At 49.1% G+C, this 4299-nt stretch overlaps 1 protein-coding gene across 1 annotated transcript; it reads right to left on the bottom strand.

The window, feature by feature from the left end:
* Positions 1-2586: 2586 nt before the first annotated feature.
* On the bottom strand, positions 2587-3870 carry LOC106020766 (interferon alpha-inducible protein 27-like protein 2A). The gene is made up of 4 exons (XM_021226178.2): positions 3746-3870; positions 3600-3629; positions 3249-3407; positions 2587-2795 (listed from the first exon to the last, which is right to left on the bottom strand). The coding sequence occupies exons 1-4, from the start codon at positions 3750-3752 to the stop codon at positions 2722-2724; spliced, it is 270 nt and encodes an 89-aa protein (XP_021081837.1). The 5' UTR covers positions 3753-3870; the 3' UTR covers positions 2587-2721.
* Between the last annotated feature and the right edge of the window lie 429 nt (positions 3871-4299).

The following is a 4299-nucleotide window of genomic DNA, read 5'->3' on the forward strand; positions in this document are numbered from 1 at the left end:
TGGGTCCCCACCCCCTTACACACACACATGGAGTGGTTCTAGCTATTGGAGTTCCAGGAGGGATTTTCCTGGGGCAGAGGCAGTCCTCATCCTCTCTCTAAAGGAGTCAGCTCCCCTCCCCTGTGTTCAAGACCAAAGGTTGTCCCTGTCTCCATTTCAAGATTCATGTCAGTGATGGGTATAATTGGAAGATTCAAAACCACCATTCTCTGGAAAACTTCAGGCCCTGATTAGGCGCCTAGAGACAGTTTTTTTTTTTTTTATACCCACCAGTGACCTGGGATGACTGTCAACAGCTCCTGGACACCCTCTTCATGGCCAAAGGAAGGGGCAGACTGGAGCATGCAGTAGATAAACCACCCTTGGGCCTGACAGAGGATCACTGCCAGTCAGGGTAGTCCAGTTAGAGGGGGTTTTCTCTCAGTCTGACCTGACTGGGAGTCCAACACTGCCCAAGATAAGGAGCCTCTGAAGAGTTTTTGTCAGGCCATTGTTTCATGTATTGAAGGAAGCTGCTAGAAACATTTCCAAGCTGTCTAAGGTGATAGAGGTAATAAAAGAGTCCCAGGCATCACCTATTGGGTTCACAAAGGGATTGTGTGACCCTCATCTGATGTTCACTCCAATAACCCTAAAGGGACCAGAAAAGCAGCAAGCAACCAGTATTGGTTTTGTCATGCAGTCAAGCCCACATATTAGAAAGAAACCCCTGAAGTTAGAATGGTTTGAGGATAGGAATGGGTCCCAATTACTGGAGATTGATCAAAAAGTTAACAATAACCATGACAGTGCTGGGAAAAGGTGCAAAACAAAAGATTGACCTGAGCAGTAGCCGTAGTGTTCAGAGAGACATATAGAAGAGATCCCATAGGGGAAGTCAGAGACACCAGGAAAGGGGGCAAGGGTATCCTGTCCTATGTAAAAGATTTCAAAGGGGGCAGGTGTCCTAGCTCAGGTATTGGAACCTTGGAAGAGGTCAGTGGCCTATCTGTTCAACACACTTGACCCTGTTTCTGTAATAGGGCACCACAGCTATGCTAATAAAAAAAAAAGCTAATGAGGGGCTGGAGAGATGGTTCAGTGGTTAAAAGCACTGAATACTCTTCCAGAGGTCCCGAGTTCAATTAACCACATGGTGGCTCACAACCATCTGTAAATGAGATCTGGTGCCCTCTTCTGGCCAACAGGGATATTTGCAGGCAGACACTATACATAATAAATGAGTAAAAATATTGAAGAAAGATAAAAGAAGAAAGAAGAAAGAAGAAAGAAGAAAGAAGAAGAAGAAGAAGAAGAAGAAGAAGAAGAAGAAGAAGAAGAAGAAGAAGAAGAAGAAGAAGAAGAAGAAGAAGAAGAAGAAGAAGAAGAAGAAGAAGAAGCAGCTGACAAATTGACAATTGACTTTGGGTGAGGAACCATTCATACCACCGCATACCCTGCTGAGGCCCTTTCGAAGGGGGCCCCAGAGAGGTGGGTAGCCAATGCTTGAGTGATGCATTATCATGCACTTCTCCTGGACCAGCCCACACCTGCTTCTGTAAACTTTAGCATCAGTCCAGGCATCCTGCTGTCATACAAGAACCCAACAGAGCCTCTCCTTCCCTGCCTGGAAGTGACTGATGCAGTCCAAGCCATGAGACCTGAGCTAACAGAAGCCCACACACAACCTTATCTCTGTGTGTGTGTGCTCCCCTGATAGACTTCTGCATGCCTCCCCATGTCCCTTATTTCTATATCTTTTCATGAGATCAGATTCCAGCCTCTGATTTACATGAATGTGCCTGGTACCTGTCACTACAGTGCACAGTGCCCTGTGACAAAATTATTTCATAAATGCCAGAATCCTCATGCCTCAAAGTCCTTTGTGTCATTATGGACTCTGCAGCACTGCATTTTACCCCACGTGGGTGATGACTCCCACCTTGGGTGAGTGTGTGGTCAGGGTCCCAGGACATAAGGCAGGAATTTCAGCCTCCTTTTCAATTTTATAGACATTGTGTGGTGGTGACCATTTTTTTTTTGGTTTTTCGAGACAGGGTTTCTCTGTGGCTTTGGAGGCTGTCCTGGAACTCGCTTGGTAGACCAGGCTGGTCTCGAACTCACAGTGATCCGCCTGCCTCTGCCTCCCGAGTGCTGGGATTAAAGGCGTGTGCCACCAACGCCCGGCTTATTTTTTTATTCTATCTCCTTCCCGAGGTAGCAGTGCAGTAGCTTAGCCCAGGGCATCCCTGGTACAGTTGGGAAGCTATGTGCTGCTCATAGCCCTGCACATTGATGAAGAAGGACCAAGAACTCTGGGGTCAATAGTCTAGGCTATCTCTCACCTCTGCCCCTGGACAGCAACCTCTGTTAGCCCAATCTTTGATCAGGAACAAATGAGGCACATAAAGATCTGAAAAGTCACCCATGTGACAGAGACCATCCTCACTAAAGCAAGGACCACCTAAAGCCTCCTTCCTACTGACTGTGTTGGCCAACCTGTCACCTCCCTTTGATGTCCTGCCTGAGTCTGTCTTAGGAAACCTGAAGACTTGAAACTCCCAGTCCACAAGTCCCTAAAAGAGTCACCACAAGCAAAGATAGGCATACCAGCATATAACCTTTATTTTTCATCTTTCTCTGACTTCAATGAGGGATTTGGAGGATCATCTTAGGGTACACTGTCTCATGAATAGTACTAATAGGCTTTGGGTTCAACTGTAGAAGTGTCATCTCCTAAGTTCAAAGCAAGGCTCCGTTGGCAGCTCCAACAGAGTCCAGGATGGTGTTGGCTGTTATAGAGAATCCAACAACCCCTGGAAAAAAGACAGTGCATGACAGTGGCCTGAGGCTTATAGATGCCCAACTACCTTTTTGTCTGAACTCTAGAGTTCTGATTTAGACAAAGATATTCAAAGTGGACCAGAAATAGAAGACATTTGGGTAAACTGAGATAGGGGAGGGGGAGCTCTCCAGAGAGCAATGTCCCCTCTAAACAGCAGGACAGAGGGGGACACACTGGAGAAGGACATCATGTAGGGAAGATTCAGAGCTCAGGTAGCATACATCTTAGACCAGGGATCCTCCCTGCTTCTGCCATCCAGTGCCCCTTCTGTCTGCACCACACCCCAACCGCACTCCCAATGGACCAGATAGTAACAACAGAACTAGAAGACCCAGGTCCTATAAAAGGTGGGAGTGTAGGGAGAGGAGGGGGAGATGCCTTCCTTGGCTGGGTCTCCACTCATCTTGCCTGGACTGACACTTACCAGACTGCAGTGTGGCTACCAGGCTTCCTGCTGCAACTCCACCCCCATTGGCGATTGCTGCTGCTGACATCATGTTGGCTGCTATGGATCCTGCTGCAATTCCTGCCCCAGTGAAGCCCACAGCACCCAGGGCTATGGGAGCAGCAATCAGAGTCCCAGCTGTGGGGAGAGGAGTCAGGTGGTGTGTGCTCAGAGGGAAAGACCCACTCTAGAATGAATGAGCACAGCTCTGCCCCTGCCTCTTCACTCAGGCAGCCCCAGAATCCAGCAGAAGGCAAGAGCTGGGGTAGAGCCCACAGCCAAGCACAAAGCTCCCACAGCCTCCCAGCCCAGCAGGTGCAGGAAACATACCTCCTCCTATTGCAGCACCGATGATCACACCTAGGGAGAGATGGGGAGGGTAGAAGAGATTAGTGTTGGTTGATGTCAGTGAGTTCTTGTTAGGCTTGTGTCAGCGAGCCCAGTTCCCAGCCCACAGGAAGGTGAGGGTTACTAACTCAGCATGGTGAGATGTCTTGGTAGCTGGTAAGCTAGGAAAGTGACTTAAATCTGAGGCGGGAAGGAAAGACTCTTGCTGGTGAACCAACAGGGACATGTCCTGTCCCTTGCAATGAGTCAGCAGTCAGCCCCCTGGGGGAGGTTGGAAAGTAGTAGAGGAGAAACTACCCTGCTCCACTCACCTACCTAACCTGTGAATAGATGGTTTCCTTAGATTGGTTTCTGTCCTGACTGATGGCTTGGACTCTCTCCCTCTCCCTCCCTCTCTCCCTCCCTCCCTCCCTCCCTCCCTCCCTCCCTCCCTCTCTCCCTCCCTCCCTCCCTCTCTCTGTCTCTCTCTCTCACACACACACACACTCACTCCCACAAACACACACTCACACACACACTCACTCCCACCTCACTCTCCCCCCACACTCACACACACACACTCACACACACACACACTCTGCGTTACATCTCACGTTTTATATTCAGCCCACAGTGTAGCTCTACAGGGGTGGGGAGGTCAGAAGGAGTGTGTGACACAGGGGTGGTGACACAAAGCAGTTTT

Source organism: Mesocricetus auratus, unplaced genomic scaffold, assembly GCF_017639785.1.
Source record: "Mesocricetus auratus isolate SY011 unplaced genomic scaffold, BCM_Maur_2.0 Super-Scaffold_15014, whole genome shotgun sequence".
Taxonomy (NCBI): domain Eukaryota; kingdom Metazoa; phylum Chordata; class Mammalia; order Rodentia; family Cricetidae; genus Mesocricetus; species Mesocricetus auratus.

Excerpts from the sequence above, each read along its gene's own strand:
- LOC106020766 (XM_021226178.2), bottom strand. Across the intron at positions 3,408-3,599 it reads CGGTGCTGCAATAGGAGGAG|CTGGGACTCTGATTGCTGCT; the intron begins GTATGTTTCCTG and ends CTCTCCCCACAG. Across the intron at positions 2,796-3,248 it reads GGTAGCCACACTGCAGTCTG|GGGTTGTTGGATTCTCTATA; the intron begins GTAAGTGTCAGT and ends TCTTTTTTCCAG.